This window comes from Phragmites australis, chromosome 3 (assembly GCF_958298935.1).
Source record: "Phragmites australis chromosome 3, lpPhrAust1.1, whole genome shotgun sequence".
NCBI classification, from domain to species: domain Eukaryota; kingdom Viridiplantae; phylum Streptophyta; class Magnoliopsida; order Poales; family Poaceae; genus Phragmites; species Phragmites australis.
In genome coordinates this window covers 9,156,280-9,172,722 of record NC_084923.1, presented here as the reverse complement: position 1 = coordinate 9,172,722, position 16,443 = coordinate 9,156,280, and the positions used below count along the sequence as shown (strand labels likewise).

The window sequence follows — 16,443 nt, the reverse complement described above, 5'->3', positions numbered from 1 at the left end:
CTGGACATGGCAAGAGGCAAGCAAGTTAGTGGCGTCTTCTTAGAGGAAATTCAGAAGCTGCAACGTAGCAACACGGAGGTGCCCAAAGTGATCAAAAGTTGGTCACGTGCACCCCTGGAATGGCACAAACTAAACATATATTGATGGATCCTTCTCCTTACAGGATGGGAGGGCGGGTATCGATATGGTACTATGGGACAATTTTGGCAATGGAGTTATCACATCTTGCAGAACAATACTACGTTGTTATGATATGTTGGAGGCTGAACTGGTTGCTTGCAATGAGGGCATTGAGTTGGCGCTTCAATACAGGTCAAAGCTGATTATGGTGGAAATGGATTGCAAATCCGTTGTTCATCTTTCTACAACACGTGAGGAGGACCGTTCGGCCCTAGCCCATGTGGTTAGGGAGGTGAGATATTTGTTCACCAGACTAAGGGTATTGGTGATAAAAAAAAAAGTAGATCGTAGCCAGAACATTGTTAGCCATGAATTAGCTAATTATGTCCGTATCCATGGTACTTCTAGGTCCTAGGTAGGGCAAGAAGAAAATGTTGCAACTAGGCTAATTCGTGACGATTGTATCTCTTCAGGTTGCGATTAATATATTCCCTTCTCCTTGCAAAAAACTATATGTACAATCTATTTATGTAAAAAAAAAACTCCAGTGTATAATATCTTCTGTAATGTACAATATTTCATCCTCAATGGTACTGGGATGCATCATTACTTGGACAATGGAAACATATTTCCTTTTTTTCTTTTGTTAATCAAATTTCTATTCGTGTGAAAGCACCCAGTTATCTTGCACTAACATAGTATATGCTAATATGTTATCTCCATCATTTAATTTTCTGGCCCCTTCATGTACTGTTGTAGAGATAGAATATTTTCCAGGATCTGTGTGCTGCTTGCGGGCAGAACGATTAATCTGCCACCCTGTAATACGGTAGATACTATAATTTTGGATGTGTCTAATATGTCATGCAAATATGTGATATGTGAAGGGTGATTACAAATATGTAATGTTGTATTAGCAGCACATTAGGCCATGTACAGTGGTCCAGACAACGGTTGTCTAAGATACATCCATAAAATAGTGCGGGTGGAGTCGTATATTACAAGAAATTATAGTCAGATCCCAATCTCAAACTTTATTAATCTTTGAATTGTGCTGAGCCATACAGATCGAGGATCTACTCAGATAATTAGACATTGTATTACTCGGATATAGTCCTGATTCGTTTCGGTTCCGTCATTTTTTGACGATAAATAGCTGGTTAATTGCTTCATCAATGTACATGAGTTTAATCACGAAGTCGTTGTTCTCTGGCCTTGAACCATTGAGTTTTTATTTGAGTCTAGTTTATTTCCTACGAGAATTTATGGTTCCTAGTCCTTTGGTTAGAAATTAGAAATCCTTCATACGGACACTTACAGTCTCTAATTCGATTTTGCGGCAGCCAACCTCCGCATCGAAAACCATGGACCTTATAACAAAAGCACAGCACCAAACAGGAATGCTTTGTTATAGTCTTTTGAAATCCACTGCAACATGTAGAGGCAGCCAGAGGCGGACCCATTCAATTCAAGGGCATTCAATTGAATGCCCAAATTTTTGCCCAAAAAATCAACTATATAGTCTACATATCAATATATCGTGCATATGTCATAAAAATAGATGAAATGGTACATATTAGTAGTCTTAAAGACATAAGAATAAAATATTGCATTTTAGGAGAAGAGCAATTCTAGTGATATGTTTGCACAACATTCGAAAATACTGTGACGTAATCAACTTTGCCTAATTTTTCATTACATTCAAAATTCGAATGCCCATCATGTAAGTTATGGGTCCGCCAGTGGACGCAGTGCAAGTATTCACACCAACTCCTAAGACTATGTCTAACGGTTTTACTTCGGGGATAAAAATTCTGTCGTGAAGGGATTTTTGTTCCCTTCAACGCCCTAACAATTTCACTTTACGGTTTTTGTTACAAAAGGTTTCTTAATATCATTCCCTTCATGATGGGATTACCTCTCCTTTTACTTCGTAATTTCCTCGAAAGGAAGTTGTTGAAGATAAGAGAAAATAAAGGGAATGAAAATAAAGAAGGAATTGGAAAGAGAACGATATAAAAAAAATGATTGAAGATGGTCTAAAGAAACTACAACACCAACCGGCGAGTGACAACTCACAAGATTGGATCGCTGGGAGAAGAGCAAAACAATGGAGACAGGGTTGCTATGATCCTGACTAAATTGGTTCTTCCTCACGCTGCGAGTGCTCTAGGGATTGATTGGAGGGCAACAAAAGTTACAGGGATATTTACGCAAAGACACGCATTTCGTTCTTCGAAGAAAAAAGGGAAAAAACAAACGCATTTCATGCACACACCACAGCAGGTCTTTTTTCTAATGGAAAGAAATGCCAGAGCTGAACTCCGCGGTCCGCAACCCCAACCAATTTGTCTCCATTCAATCATTCATCGTGACGTGAAGTACACTGCGGCCCCTGGGTCAGGTATCGGATGGGAGAAAAGCACTGCCGGCGCCCAGTTTCTTGATCTGCTCCTGCTGATTCCGTGACTCGGGCTCCGGCCCCTCCGTCTCCATGGACGAAGCAGCAGAGGAGAGGAGACTGCTGGTGCAAGAAGAGGGTGGATATCAAGAATCGCTCCCCCTCCTCCCACAGGTAAAATTCCCCCTTTTCCCTCTCTTTGGCTCAAATACAATTATGCAGTCCATCCCAGCCAGCCTATGAGATTTAGTTCGTGTTCCTGTCGTAGCCAGCCACTTCTTTTCTTCTTTTGTTGAAGAAAAATGGAGGCATGGAGAATCCATCCTCCGTGTCAAAAGTCAAACTGAAACCAGAGTCTGCAAGATAAGTTAGTTCATAACCTTAGTTTCTTTGAATGAATTTTCGACTCCATGTTTTGTGTGGTATGTGTTTGATGCTATCTCCTGAATTCTTAGTTCAGACCAGTGATGTGGAAAATTCGACTCGCCCAAAATAAATGTGAGGTCAATTTCAATAGGGGTTTGTCAAACGCGTACTATTAATCTTTAACCTCTTTGGCCATGTTGGGAGAATTGATGTGGCTGCCTACTTTTCCGTTTCCTTAAAGTGCTTTTTTTAGCAGGATGTCGGTCATTACACAGGTGATGGATCTGTTGATATCAAGGGGCGTCCTGCATCAAAGCACACCACAGGCAATTGGAGAGCTTCTTATTTCATCCTAGGTAATTTTTTCACTGATGCATATACCATAAAAAAAATTGCCTCAAAATGTTTAATTGTGGTGGGGTATTTTCTTATTCTGTTACTGACACTATTCTTCTTTTTTGATGTATAATTACCTTAAACAATTTTAAGTATCCATTGTTGTTATGGCATGTACAATGCAAGTAGTGCTTATGAAGGTGCTAGCATTGATTTATGAGCTCAAACTTCCAGTGCGACCACCTCTTCTTACAGGTGCTCTGATAGTTTTGCAAACCTAAGATACTACTACATAGGTACCTGCCAAGCACCAATGTCTAATGAAGCATGATGCTACAGAACACACACCTTATTTATCCTATGTGGAAAAAAACTTAGGGTCTGTTTGGTAGAGCTCTCCCTGATTCAAATTCTCTGCGGAGAGTAATTCTCCAGGAGAAGTGATTTTGTGGCTGAAAGTGATTCTCTAGAATAAACTATATGGAGAAAGTGATTTTGTGCGAGAAGTGAATCAGGAGAAGCTGTTTTTTTCAGCTCCCCAGCTTCTGATTCATTTCAGATAATCACTCACACGGATTCCACTCAGGAAACTAAAAGCTGAAAGCTGCTGTTTAGCAGAGCTCCTCCTGATTCCAGCCGGGAAGCTGCTTTGGGAGCTCTGCCAAACAAACCCTTATTTCCTTACATGTGTCTCTCCAAACACCTGCATTGCGCTTTGCACATACCCTTACAGAATCTTAGCTTTGTGAAACTTTAATCATCGGCAAGATCATGTATTAAGCATTAGCCAGAAAGTTTGTAGGTAAAGTACAAAACATTTAATAACATAAATACTACAGTGCATATGCTACAAATCAAATTGAAATTTTTTCTGCATATTTTATTGTTGTTGAGGTTTGTCAAGTTTCAGCATTCCTATTTTGTTTCTTTTTTTGACAGGGAACGAGTTTTGTGAGAGGCTGGCCTACTATGGAATCGCAAAAAACCTAGTTACTTATCTGAAAGTACAACTTCGTCTAGGCAACCTTGAAGCTGCAAGAAGTGTTACTACTTGGCAAGGGACATGCTATCTCACTCCTCTCATTGGAGCCGTCTTAGCAGATTCTCACTGGGGAAAGTACCAGACTATTGCTGTTTTCTCATCAATTTATTTTATTGTAAGTACAAAGATATTTCCACCAAAGCTATAACCATACTTCAGTACATTATGCACTATATGTTAATCTAGAAAAGAAAAATTAAATATATTGTTGTATATATGCTACTTAGTATATGTGAATAGTTTTATATTTGAAACCTGGACCTGGATTTTAGTGTTCAACATTAATAATGGACAAGTATGCTACTGGATTACACTTTTAGTGTTATTCATATTAACTTGAGCATCTCAATATTTACAATTCCTTTGCAATTTTATTTTGTGAAATTTGTACTCTTGCCTCTAACAATATTTTAATCGAGTATATAACCTTTTTTATTGAAGGGCCTGGCTATTTTAACACTTTCAGCATCGGTTCCAGCACTGCGGCCACCTACATGCTTAGGAACTGTTTGCCCAGAAGCAAGCTTACTTCAGTATGGCGTATTTTTTGTTGGCCTCTATACGATTGCCCTAGGGACCGGAGGTATCAAACCTTGTGCCTCATCCTTTGGAGCTGATCAATTTGATGACACTGATCCAGCAGAGAGACCAAGGAAGGGTTCCTTCTTCAATTGGTTCTACTTCTGTATAAATATCGGTTCATTCATCTCAGGCACTATCATAGTGTGGATACAAGATAACTCTGGTTGGGGGATAGGGTTTTCCATTCCTACTATATCTATGGCATTAGCAATTGCATGCTTCTTTGGAGCCTCAAATATGTATAGATTTCAGAAACCTGGTGGGAGCCCACTCACAAGAGTGTGCCAGGTGGTTGTAGCAGCATTCCTTAAGTGGCACGCTGGAGTGCCTCATGATGTATCTCTTCTATATGAAGTTGATGGCCAAACTTCAGCCATTGAGGGAAGCCGGAAGCTGGAGCACACAGATGAACTCAAGTAATTCTTGTTTTTGTAAAGCATCACTGCCTTACTTTTAGATCCATGTGCCACTGCATTTATAGAATCTTGGGCAATTAGAAGACTGACTCTATGCAATACTGATAAAGACATTGAACTTCAACACAAACTTTTACTGTTTCAATTTGAGTGTACTGGAAAGTAAGTACATAAATGCAACAAAAAAGAATATGTAATTATGGATAGGGCCAGACAACCTAATGCTCTCTCCAGTCACAAAAAGTTTGTTGTTGTTTCTGATTGTATGTAGTCAACCTATCATGTTTAACTTGTAAATGCATTGAGTGCAAATATGTAACATAACTAGATTTTCAGGATAGGGTCAGACAAGTATGCTATGTCTGTAAGTAGCCTGATTTACAGACTTTTTTCTTTTTGTTGTGTGACTATAATAAGATTTTACCTATTTCTGCTTTGTATAGGTTCCTTGATATGGCTGCCATTATCTCATCTGCTGATGGGAAGAGTGAATCTTCTACAGACCCATGGAAGCTTTGCACAGTCACCCAGGTGGAAGAACTGAAGATCCTAATAAGAATGTTTCCCATTTGGGCCACTACTATCATATTCAGTGCTGTGTATGCCCAAAACTCTTCTATGTTTGTAGAGCAGGGCATGGTTCTTGACAAGCGGATTGGATCTTTCAACATTCCTCCTGCATCCCTCTCAACTTTCGATGTAATCAGTGTCATCATCTGGGTTCCACTTTATGACCGCATTCTCGTGCCAATAGCTAGAAAGTTCACTGGAAAGGAGAAGGGTTTTTCTGAGCTACAGCGGATAGGAATTGGATTATTCCTGTCCGTTCTTGCAATGGTATCTGCAGCTCTTGTAGAGTTGAAGCGTTTACAGATTGCCAGGTCTGAAGGTCTTATTCATGAGAAGGCTGATGTTCCGATGAGCATTATTTGGCAAATACCACAGTATTTCTTGGTGGGTGCTGCTGAGGTGTTCACTGCTATAGGTCAACTTGAGTTCTTTTACGATCAGGGCCCGGATGCCATGAGGAGTTTATGTAGTGCATTTGCGCTTGTTACAGTCTCAGTGGGAAGCTATATAAGCTCGATCATACTGACGCTGGTTTCATACTTTACAACTCAAGGAGGATCACCTGGATGGATCCCTGATAACCTGAATGAAGGCCATCTTGACCGGTTCTTTTTGTTGATTGCAGGGATAAGTTTGGTGAATTTGATGGTTTTCATTGTTTGTGCTTCGAGATACAGATATAAGAAAGCCCAGTGATTATATTTAATGTATAATCAGTTCCTGTAATGCGATTTCAGATACCATATTCATCAAATGCAATGAATTGTACAGACTAGAATGTTTAAGACGTGATGCTTCAGCTGTCTTTCTGAAGCCCTTGAGGAAATTCGTACAAATGTTTTTTCTGCCTTTTTGAGTTGCACTTGCCTTAATTGCATTCAAAGTGAAACACTACATCAGCAGTATTTACAGGTCAAAATTAAACATTTGCAATGGGACTTTCGCCCACAAATCACCATAAATTATTGTTCTCATTTACAGGATCTGTTACTAACTACAGCAGCAGAAGAAAAAAAGAAAACATACATAAAAGCTGACATTAACAGAACAGATACAACGTGCAAGGTTAAGTCTCAATGACAATTGAATTCGTTGCTTTTTGAATTCCTCACCTCCTTCCTTCCTGTTTGCCAATTGCATGTTTGTGCTCATCCGCAGGAAATGAGCAAGCGAAAACGAGCATTTATTACTCCCCAAGATAGAGCATTACCAAGTTCAGAAAAAAAAAAGTCCAAATGTCATCTTGTTGCCATTTACCTAGCGGCACCCTGAGAAGCTGAATATCTTGTAGTGTCTGACATGTCAACTACCTTGTATCAACACCTTCTGGCTGCTACACATTGATCTTAGCCATGAATTTATTGATAGTTTTTCCCAATCTCAAAAGTCAAAAGCATTTATATATGCAGCACATGTCACCAATAGTCCCTGCAAGAACAACTCCCATTCTTGAAGTGATGGAACCTGTTAGAGTCCCGGACAATGATCTCTCTCTGCACAATCTGCGATATGAATTTAATAGTGGTATGACAGTCCCCACAAATGCGCAGATTCTTGAAAACCTTGATAGGAGCACCCTGCGGAGTGGCAATGATCCCAAAAGCAACAGCAAGCCGCTCACTGTGGTAACCAATGTCCTGCTCCTTCTGCTCGTCTTCTACATCATGGAGAACAGATCCCGTGTCTGCCACATACCCTTCTTCCCTCATTTTCACAAACAGCTTCCTCAGAAGCGCATATATTTCCTCAGCTTGAGGATGTGTTTTATCCCCAACCAGAAACACATGCACTCTTCTCCCAACTTCAATCCAACTTGAGGCCGGCATTTTAGATATGCCATTTGACTCCATGATCCTTCTCACATTCTCAACTTCGTCAAACAGACCAACTGACGCGTAAATATTGGCTAGAGTAACATATGTTGCTGAATTATCAGGTTCTATTTCAAACAATGCTTCCGCTGCCCACCTTGCAAGGCGGACATTCTTGTGAATCCGGCAGCCACCAAGCAAGGACGCCCATAGGAACTTGTTGGGCTTCACGGACATCTTGTTAATCATCTCTTCTGCTGGCTCGAACTGGCCTGACCGGCTGAGGAGATCAATCACACAAGCATAATGATCAGCTGTGTGCTCAATGCCATACTCATCCTTTATCAAATGGAAGATCTTCAAACCTTTATCGACCAGACCGGCATGAACACATGCAGACAGAACACCAACAAACATGACATGATCAGGCCTGATTCCAGACCTTAAGAACATGTCGAAGTAGTGCAACGCCTCTTCTGGCTGGCCATTCTGTGCATAGCCAGAGATCACAGCCGTCCACGACACCAAGTCTGGCTTTGGTGCCCCCTCAAAGACACGCACTGCGCTCCCCATGTCCCCACACTTGGAGTACATGTGCAAAAGCGCGCTCTCTCCAAAGCATGAGTCCCTCATAATGCTCTTTGCCATTCGACCATGCACCTGCCTCCCGAGTCTCTCGGAGGTGAATTCTGCACAAGCACGCAGAACCCCCGCATAGGTGAACTCATTCGGTCGAACACCACTCCTCAGCATGTGGACAAACATCTTGAAGCCTTCGCCACCACGTCCAGCGTCGAAATATCTCTCCAGCATGGCCGTCCAAGAGACGACATCCCGGACTGGCATACGATCGAACACGCTCCTAGCGTTGTCCACGCGCCCACACTTGGCGTACATGTCCGCGAGCGCGCTCCAGATGACGACGTCCGCGTCGATCCCCCTCCTGACCACGTGGCAATGCAGCTCCATCCCCTCGCGGGCGCACCGGGCGGCCGCGGCCGCGGCGAGTGCGCTGGACGCCGTGAACTGGTTGTCCGCGCCAGCGCTTCCGGGCTCCCGCAGCATCCGCCTGTAGAGCGCGAGCGCAGCGTGGGGCTGGCCGTGGCGCGCGTGGGCGGAGACGATGGCGGACCAGGAGAAGTGGTCCCTGCGGGGCATTTGGTCGAACAGCGCGCGCGCGGAGGCGAGGCCGCGCGGGGAGCGGGAGAGCGCGGCGACGAGGGTGTTGTAGGAGCATACATCGGGGTGGGGGAGGGAGGAGAGGAGGGCGAGCGCGTCGGGCAGGGTGGCTGCATGGGAGGAAAGCAGATGCAGGAGGCGGTTGGAGAGGAGCGTGGAGGGCGGAAGAGAGGCGGCGGCGGCCGCGGCGAGCGCGCGAGCGGCTGGGGCGTGGGAGGCGTCGGCGCGGAGGAGCGGGAGGAGGCGGTCGATGGCGTCGTGGAGCTGGGACGCCGTGGTCACCGACACCGAGAAGGAGGGGGGCTTCATGCGGAGGGAGGCGGAGGGCGACGGCATGCATGGCTGCCGCGGGGAGACGGACGTAGCGCTGGATTAGACAAGGGGGGTGTTGCAGTCATGAACAGCGGGAAGAAGCGGCGTTTGGATGCAGCAACGGTGTGGCTCGTACCAATCTATACTTGTATATAACTCTTTTCTACGCTTACATAACCTTCTATCTCTATATAGCTGATTTTTTTCATTCAACTCAATCTATACAGTAGAAACCCTATTTTTTTCAAAATGAAGCGCTCATGCTTCTTCTTGCATGATTTCATCAAATCCGATAACCTAAAACGTCCAGTTCATCCAACACTCACGGGTCCACGATCATTTTGTATCCCCTCCGAGTCTTGAACGTGTCGCTCCTCTCCAAACTCAATTGTAGCCGCCTGCTCCTGGAGCTCTACACCCTCCCGTCGCTTGCTCCTAGCGCTCCTTCCCCTCCTCCTCTCGCTCCTCGCGGCCGCCAACCTCGTCCTCGAAGACGGCTACACCGTTACCACTGCCGGCTGGAGCCCTCCCCATCGCCCCTGGCCGGATAGGCCGCCGACGAAGCTCTTCTGCTCACTCGTGAGCGGCCCCGTCGCCCGCCCACCACTTCTTGGTCAGATCCGCCGACCGCCCTCCATGCTTCATCCAGATCCACCTCTGCCCCGATCGGTTCCGCCTCCGCTCCAGTCAGATCCACCCTAGACGCTCCGCCTCTACCCCGGCTGATCTACTGCCCTAGGGCTTCTGTAAATCTCAAGTAGTAATGATGTTAGTTTTGCACCAGAATAAGAAGAGTCTTTTATCATTCTTTAGATAAAAAAACAATGTAGCCTGGAGTGATATATGCCTAATTTAACTCAGTCGGAAGGTTCAGGACAATGATAGGAATTTGCACTCAGTTTAGATGAGTTATGTAGAGGTTCCTGTGTGAAATTTATGGTTATCAATACCAAACTTTGCTCACTGAGTTTTTGATGTGTTATTTGTAAGGAGGCACATACTAATGGTGCATTTCTCACGAAGTAGGTTCATAGTTTCGATTTGGTGCTGGACATGTTTGCATAGTATGATGACAGTGTTGACCATTAGATGATGACTGGCAATAGGTTAATTTTAACTCACATGGGTAAATGTAAGCAATTCTGCATCTTGGTTTTCATCCCAGTTCCATCAACTGTGCTAGCACCAAGTGCATAGCACTTCGCCTGTATCAGGTTTATGCACTAGAAGGAAAATTAGGTATATATCCACCTACACAAAGATTATGATTCTTGCTAGCTATCTCCACATGTTTTTTCCTGTGTGAGTATATAAAATGTCTGTATGTTCTCAGTCTCACAAATTGCTTGTGGTGGGACAAATAAACAAACTCATTTTCCTTGGCTCATGATTATGCTCTAAGATTTATACTTTCTTGCAATTCCTGAGAAATGTCTTCGGTTCGGAACAACTGTTGATGCTTTAGAAACACAAATAATTGAAGCTATGAAGAAGATAACGTCACACATAAGCAATACTTCGAAATTCAGCAAGGCATCAAAACTAGCTCTGCAGCTTATGTTCCCTAAAAAAAAGCTATGCAGCTTATTAAGGCTGGAAGTGTTAAGCCTGGGACAATCAATCACTTCTATGCTATACTAGAGGCAGCAATGTCTTCACTGGAAGCATGCAATGAGCCTTCTGTACGAGCAGATTACCGCACACTATTCGATGTTGCTTAGCCTATAACAGAAGTGTACTGTCCTTAAAAAAATAGTTGTTCAGTTATGTCTAGTCACTACCTGATGCGCCTACAACTTGCGCTTTATGTGCAGTTGTTGAACCAACAACAGAAAAATTAGTTCAACATATGGGTGTTGCACGCAGTGGTGGCTAATGATCTTTCTATTGATGACAATTTTGTGGTGAGTGTATTTTTTCTAAAACGCCCATGTTGCTTATTTTCTCAATCCAAGCATGAAATTGATACTATAGTTGTACGTGAAGTCTGCTGTAAATATGCAATCAGGCTAGACACATCTCCCATAACACAATACATCAACTGGGGGATACTTGATCAATGTACTTGCTTTTATTTTTGTAGTTCTCAAAGGCTGTAGAGAAGATCAAAGGTGCCATCTCGGCCCTGCCAATGGCAACCGTGGATGACAATGATGAAGTTGTAGCTCTTGCAGTCGCGAGCAAAACTGGCTCAACAGAGAATAGAGAAGATGACGGCGTTCCAACTGTAGCTTCCAACTCTCTGCCAGATGATAGTACACATGCTGCATCCTCAAAATCAAGAGAAGAATCCTCTGATCCTTTTGGTTTAGATTATTTCCTTGAGCACAAGTAAAAGAAATATGAAAGAGCTCAAGATAAGACAATTGCAGCTTTGGACAGAAAAGCAGATGAGGACGAATCAAAGAGACTTCTGAAGTTATAGAATACCACATTGAGTTCTCCGATAAATCATCATGTGGCACGTGTTAGGAACATTTGCTACAGTTTTTATATCATGTTAAATTCCCTCTTGCTTATCAGGACCAGACTGCCATTGACATCTTTGCTAAGCACGTCTACGATAATCTGAACTGGTTCACAAGGCATTAGAGGGACGGGATGAAGAAGCTATGGAACTCAATCAAGGAGCAGAAATCCGATGGAATCAGGGGACTAGCTATGCGGCCATCTTTGTTCAAGCTGGAAGATGTTTGAGCGGCTAATTTATCCGATCGTGGGTAACTGATGCCAATATGGTTTCGTCTCTCTGCCCACTTAAGACGGTAAGTGCCCTTAGAAGAGCGGGAGCTATTACTACCATCAGTAAAAAAAAAATAGCATAATGGAATGTACACAAACAAACTTAAGTCTTCCGTTATGTATAATTTGCAAGCAAGAGTTTAATCTTTGGCTATGTATAAGTTTATGAATATTCATGTAGGACATGCATTGGCATGGATAAATTTGCATGCAAGATTCATCAGTAAAAAATAAGTGGCGTGGTTAGAGGCCAACTTATGCTCGCAAATTGATGGCTACAGTTAAACAATATTGATGTGACCACGAGGATTCAAGAGGTTATGACACGATGATTACAGATCTCCTCACTGTTATAGACTAATTCGTTTTCCCTGACTCATGAATATAACAATGTTCAATGAACACACACCTAGCGTATGTCCATCTATAATAGTGAATATTATACCGAATGCCCTGCAATTTGAATAGTACTTTGACAAGAATTCTTTTGTTACAAATTCATATGATCCAGACATGGTTAGTGGATAAAATACAATTATTTTGTATTGAACATGAGTTTCTGTTGCAACATACGGGCATACTAGTAGTTTGGTGTAAATCGCTCAGATATCGAGCTAAAACTAGCCTGGCAATGACCCGTTTTATGATCCAATGCATGTAAAGCACATGGAATGTAGAGATTACCACGGATAATTGCTTCTCTAATCTGTAATCTCTAAAGCAACTCTGACATTCAATAGGTAATTATCCAATCTCTATTTGTGATTCTGACACTCGCTAAGAAATGAGCTTTGCATACCATAGATGCATCATACCGACACTTAGCAAGGAGGAGGCTCTCGAATTGAAGGCATAAAATTTGACTGAAAACATTTGTGTATTCATGAAAAATCAAATCCAATATTTTCCACTGATTAAAATAGGACGAAAACGTATTCTACATCATGTACAGGTACAGCACGGTGAAGTTTGCTGATCAATTGATTGCATTGAGCTCAAACACTGAAGAAAGCAGTGCTCTCAACCGCTGTAGGCCACAGATCCAGGGCAGGACTTGTGCAGGTACCAGACGGGCATGGTGCCTAAGCCCTAAGCTCAGTTATCATCGCCTCAGCAGCAGATTCATATCGATGGATCTTCCAGTTCGGCAGTGGTGAAGTTATTGATTCGTGGATATGCCGCCTTTTCGTCCAGTTGATTTTGAGTCCAAATCAGCATCTTTAACAGGCTAGGAAGTTTCGGATCTGCCATGTTGGGGGAAATGTATATACAAAGGAGCTTCAGTGAAGTGATAAAGTCACATATTGGTACAAGGGAAAGCAAGGTAGCAGTTTACGGATTTTAAACAAAGAAGACAAATTTAATTACATCATACAGTACCGAATGATGATCAACACCTAAATTGAATCACTTAGGTCCAAAACATCAAATTTCAGTGTTTCAGTTCTGCAAATCTTAAAAACAATTCTTCAAAATATTATCCAGCATGCACTTAATCAACTCTACATTTGTGCATTGCAAAAGATTTAAAATAAGTGTGCCCCTAATAGATAATTACTTTGTCTGACCATGTTCGTCTGTCTTACTGATGACCCGTCATGCATGTTAGAGCTAAGCCTTATATGTACTCTTGTGATAAAGATATTCCAGAATGGCACCCATTCAAATGAGCTTGTGATAAAATTCTTCATTTCCTTTCTTCTTCAGCGACGGAACCTAATAGCGTTGGGTATAAAATCTATTTTTTATACCCTTGTGATAAACTTGTTAGCTATAAATCTTAATAATTTTGATAAAATCCCAGGCCAAATGCTCCTAAGAGTATAATATGAGAATGGGTATGTCCAAGTCCCACCTCCTTTCTTCTCGATTATTAGGATGCACTCCCATCAATCTCAAATTCTTTATCCAACTATACATTTGACTTATTTAAAAGCATAGACATTTACACATGCAACGATTGATGTACGATTCTGTTAAAGATAATTGTCAAAGTAGATAATAGATATCAGACATATCAGAGCATACATATTTCTACATATCCTTGTACATAGCTTACTAACCTTTCTCATGACTTTGGCTTGTAAGAATAGCAGCGTTAACTTCACTTGCAGTCTTCAAACGTTGAGAAACATCCAACAGTTCCCCATAAGGGCAATTTTTTGCATCTTCAAAAACCAGTAGTGCTACAGTTTTCTCTATTTCTTCAAGAAATGCTTGCTGCAAAATAGGGGGGGTGGGGGGAACAAAAGTCACACCAGCAGTGCAGTTGCATGCCAGATTAATTTAGGTTTGAACCCTGACACCTAAAAGAAGTAATAAGGGTAAATTTAGAAAAAAATACATTTTCTTCGCCTCTTGGTGCAAGCTCTTCTTGAGCAAACTCCAAAGCTTCATTTATTTTTCCCAGACGAATCAACTCTATTAATTTCTGTTGCTGAAGATGAAAGTATAGTTGGGGATTCGTATCCAGAATCTGCATATAATCATCCAAGTCAGCATAAAGAGCCATAAGTCCATGAATGCTTTCTTCACAGAGCTCCCTTCATAAGTACACACTCGCACACAATGCATATGATTCTGGTGTTTCAAAGAACAATGAAAAACCATGACTGATCTTTATGACCTTGAGGGTAGAGCAATGAATGGGTAGCAGTCTACTGACTACTTCTGGCATACATCATTGAGATAATACCTTCAATCAGCCATATGTACAATCTGACTGACTTTTGCTAGCCATCTATGTTATCTGAGTTGTATGCATAAACGAGCAGAATCTTCAGACAAACTAATATTTCTCACAACTTTGTTAACTATTTCCAAGTATGTAATAAGAAGGTGGAAAATGTCTTTCTGAAACAGAAGATTTAATTATTTGCTCTAGTATGGTACCTGATGTTTGCGAAAAAGATGTCATGTTGGATCCTCATCACTCACAGTACAGGGTAGACATAATATTCAACTTAGGTTTATAAATAATCAATGATGCATAGTACATACTGTTGGCTTTTGTCATGTTTCAAAGTGCTAGGCCCTGGCTCCGAAATTGGTGCAAGCTATATTAGATGCTGCTTATTAAGGTTTTCGATTGTTTCTTATCAACTGCAAAGATGTGCAACCTGGCCAGCAGGAAGCTCCAGGTCTTATTTGAACAATCAAGTATGTCAAACATGCATAACTAATCAAAAGAGCAGAATAACTGGAAGGGACTCCTGCCTATTCTCCAAACACATAACAAGACACCAACTAAGTTTGGGTAGCAAACATGGGCCGTGGAAAAAGATTTCATTCCTGTACTCCAAAACTAGTTGAGGCTCTGAATTGCTGGAAAAAACGGACGACCACAAACAGAGCAGAAACTGAGTGCTTCTCTAATTGACCATATTTATCTCAGACCCCCTGGTAGCATGGAAACTAATACTATACAACCAAACCACCATAAGCTACTTCGCGGTCTTCAACGCACAGCAAAATACCTAAATGTGATGTGCATCGCCGTCGCTATTCCTTCATTCCAAATTCCCAGACAGGTTCAACATAAGCCGGAACTAGCATTGCCAGGAACAGCGATAGAAACTAACCGTGGGGTTAAGATCATTTATTTTCTCGATGGCCTCCTGAACATTCCCCGACTGCACCGCCCTCTTAACCTCCATCCGATCCGTGATGGTCGCCAGGTCAATCTCCGCTACAAAAAATAAAACCAGAAACTCACACGAATTCCCCACGGAGCTTCACCAGCGGAAGAGAGGAGAGGGAGCGTGTAATACGCTGGGTGCCGGACTCGACGCGGAACTTGTCGGCGGCGTCGACGAAGCCCTCGGTGACGAGGAAGTTCATGACGAGGCGGTTCATGTCCTCCTTGCGGATCTTGACGTCGCGGAGCTTCCGCTCCCACTCGTCGCGGGTCACCACCTTCTTCGAGGACGCCATGGAGGCCGGGGAGTAGATGGAGTCCAGGTCGCGCAGGACGATGCGGGAGAGGAACATCAGATGCGGCGGCGGGCAAGGGCGGAGGTGGGGGGCGGGCCACTGGGCCAATCACGCCGTCGCCATACGCCGGCGGCTACGGGCGGGGAGGTGACGGGCTAGGATTTCGCCGCGGAGGAGGGGTTGAAGACGAAGAGCAGCAGGAGATGGGTCGAGGACTCGAGGTCGGGGAGTTGGGGAACGGCAGCACTAATGACAGTAGTGACTTGCAAGTGTCTCCAACTCCAAGTACATAAAAAAAAGTATTCCTTTATTTTTATTTGAAAAAGTTAAATTTTATATAGTTTGATCAATAATTAGTCAAATTATATTTATATTTAATTTACAAAAATTTATCAATAAATTTGTATTTAGATTTGACTTTAAAATGATGTTAATTTTGTAGCATTTAATAATATATTGTAAAAGAATTGAATATTAAATTTTACTTTTGTGTTTTATTATTTTAAAATACGTCTTATATATATGGACGGAGAGAGTAGAATAAATTAAAGAAACCATTTTGGTGCCTGTTTGGTCTGTTTTAGGCTTATAAACATCCTCGTAAAGCAGTGAAGTACTCAATTTTTGCTACAA

The 16,443-nt window shown here is 42.4% G+C and overlaps 3 protein-coding genes and 1 pseudogene across 3 annotated transcripts; 2 read left to right on the top strand and 2 right to left on the bottom strand.

The window, feature by feature from the left end:
• Positions 1 to 2,308: 2,308 nt before the first annotated feature.
• LOC133911986 (protein NRT1/ PTR FAMILY 8.3-like) lies at positions 2,309 to 6,659 on the top strand. Its single transcript, XM_062354503.1, has 5 exons — positions 2,309 to 2,695; positions 3,144 to 3,243; positions 4,163 to 4,380; positions 4,707 to 5,263; positions 5,707 to 6,659. The coding sequence occupies exons 1-5, from the start codon at positions 2,615 to 2,617 to the stop codon at positions 6,527 to 6,529; spliced, it is 1,779 nt and encodes a 592-aa protein (XP_062210487.1). The 5' UTR covers positions 2,309 to 2,614; the 3' UTR covers positions 6,530 to 6,659.
• A 46-nt stretch (positions 6,660 to 6,705) lies between these two features.
• Positions 6,706 to 9,251, bottom strand: LOC133911985 (pentatricopeptide repeat-containing protein At4g37170). The gene has a single exon (XM_062354502.1). The coding sequence runs from the start codon at positions 9,157 to 9,159 to the stop codon at positions 7,249 to 7,251; it is 1,911 nt and encodes a 636-aa protein (XP_062210486.1). The 5' UTR covers positions 9,160 to 9,251; the 3' UTR covers positions 6,706 to 7,248.
• Positions 9,252 to 10,560: 1,309 nt separating this feature from the next.
• On the top strand, positions 10,561 to 11,832 carry LOC133910478 (uncharacterized; annotated as a pseudogene).
• An 889-nt stretch (positions 11,833 to 12,721) lies between these two features.
• Positions 12,722 to 16,055, bottom strand: LOC133911984 (protein GID8 homolog). The gene is made up of 5 exons (XM_062354501.1): positions 15,648 to 16,055; positions 15,459 to 15,565; positions 14,222 to 14,353; positions 13,941 to 14,097; positions 12,722 to 13,121 (listed from the first exon to the last, which is right to left on the bottom strand). Exons 1-5 carry the CDS (start codon positions 15,865 to 15,867, stop codon positions 13,000 to 13,002), a joined length of 738 nt encoding a protein of 245 aa, XP_062210485.1. The 5' UTR covers positions 15,868 to 16,055; the 3' UTR covers positions 12,722 to 12,999.
• Positions 16,056 to 16,443: the final 388 nt, after the last annotated feature.

Bases quoted from the DNA above. Each gene is read 5' to 3' on its own strand.
- LOC133911986 (XM_062354503.1), top strand. From the start codon at position 2,615: ATGGACGAAGCAGCAGAGGAGAGGAGACTGCTGGTGCAAGAAGAGGGT. The intron at 2,696-3,143 runs GTAAAATTCCCC...TTTTTTTAGCAG, and splicing joins CGCTCCCCCTCCTCCCACAG to GATGTCGGTCATTACACAGG. The intron at 4,381-4,706 runs GTAAGTACAAAG...TTTTTATTGAAG, and splicing joins TCTCATCAATTTATTTTATT to GGCCTGGCTATTTTAACACT.
- LOC133911984 (XM_062354501.1), bottom strand. From the start codon at position 15,867: ATGTTCCTCTCCCGCATCGTCCTGCGCGACCTGGACTCCATCTACTCC. The intron at 14,354-15,458 runs GTTAGTTTCTAT...GATTATATGCAG, and splicing joins TAAATGATCTTAACCCCACG to ATTCTGGATACGAATCCCCA. The intron at 14,098-14,221 runs GTATTTTTTTCT...CCTATTTTGCAG, and splicing joins CACCAAGAGGCGAAGAAAAT to CAAGCATTTCTTGAAGAAAT.
- LOC133911985 (XM_062354502.1), bottom strand. From the start codon at position 9,159: ATGCCGTCGCCCTCCGCCTCCCTCCGCATGAAGCCCCCCTCCTTCTCG.